At 51.9% G+C, this 946-nt stretch overlaps 1 protein-coding gene across 1 annotated transcript in view; it reads right to left on the bottom strand.

Moving 5' to 3' along the window:
* Window positions 1–946, bottom strand: part of SIAE (sialic acid acetylesterase) — a 10,565-nt gene that overhangs the window by 8,925 nt on the left and 694 nt on the right. Inside the window, exon 2 of the mRNA XM_018568604.1 lies at window positions 89–252. Within this exon, the coding sequence (XP_018424106.1) occupies window positions 89–252 (164 nt within the window). The remainder of the gene's footprint in view (window positions 1–88; window positions 253–946) is intronic.

Below are 946 nucleotides of genomic sequence, written 5' to 3'. Positions count from 1 at the left end.
TGTTACGCCACTGATGTGATACAATGTTCCTGCAGGGACACCGAGGGGAGGATGACCATGACAGATCGTTCCACCGAGTCACACACACCTGCAATACCGTCATCTCCATATTGCTCTGTCCGCTGCACAGCCAGACATCCCCGAACAGGACGTCCTCCAGCTGGATGCTGGTCACTTTCTCAGTAACTTGCTCGGCCACTAGGTGGTAGGGGCCCCCATAAACCATGGGGGGCAGCAGCACTTTCCACACCGCTTCACCTGCAGCAAAGAGAAGCGCAGAGAGATATATTTTGTTGCAAAGATTCAGCTTTTGCTTAGAGAGCTGACGCCAGGATCTTGCTGGCAGAAAGCTGGAAGGAAGATCCTGTGTAAGAGGAGGTTCGAAGTCTCAAGTCATACGAACATACAGGCGAGAGGAGATGTGCTCGTACAAGTCATCCTGAAAGGCCGAGGTCATTCTGCACCGCCGCTGCCTACACATTGTTTACGTTTACATCCCTCCCGGCCCAGCAGCGGTGGCAGTTCAGCGGCCAAAAGAGTTCAGCTTTCAGTCATTCTAAAGGCCCGGGGAGGGATGTAAACAACTGATGTGCAGGGAACGGCGGCAGTGCAGACGCATGATGAACTTGGCATTCAGTCATTCTTCATCGCCGCTGCTGCCTACACATTGTTTATGTTTACATTCCCCCAGGCCATGAATATCTATGCAGCAGCGGTGCATAGGGCCATGTCCATTCACCTGTGACGCATGCGCATGTCCTCCAGCCAGGAAGTGAGGAGGGATCCATCTGATCCAGTGAATGAAACTGGCGGGCCAGGTACTGACAGGCTGTGTAGGAAAGTTGATGCTGGACATCCTCGCACTTCCTGTTGGGTCTGTAGGACATTAAGGGAAATCTCCTCAGATGGATACAAATGACAACATTAAAAATCAGAGAGGTTTTAC

Source organism: Nanorana parkeri, unplaced genomic scaffold (assembly GCF_000935625.1).
Source record: "Nanorana parkeri isolate BGI_ZX_2015 unplaced genomic scaffold, ASM93562v1 scaffold1215, whole genome shotgun sequence".
In the NCBI taxonomy this organism is placed as follows: Eukaryota; Metazoa; Chordata; class Amphibia; order Anura; family Dicroglossidae; genus Nanorana; species Nanorana parkeri.
This window is presented reverse-complemented; position numbering and strand designations above follow the sequence as displayed.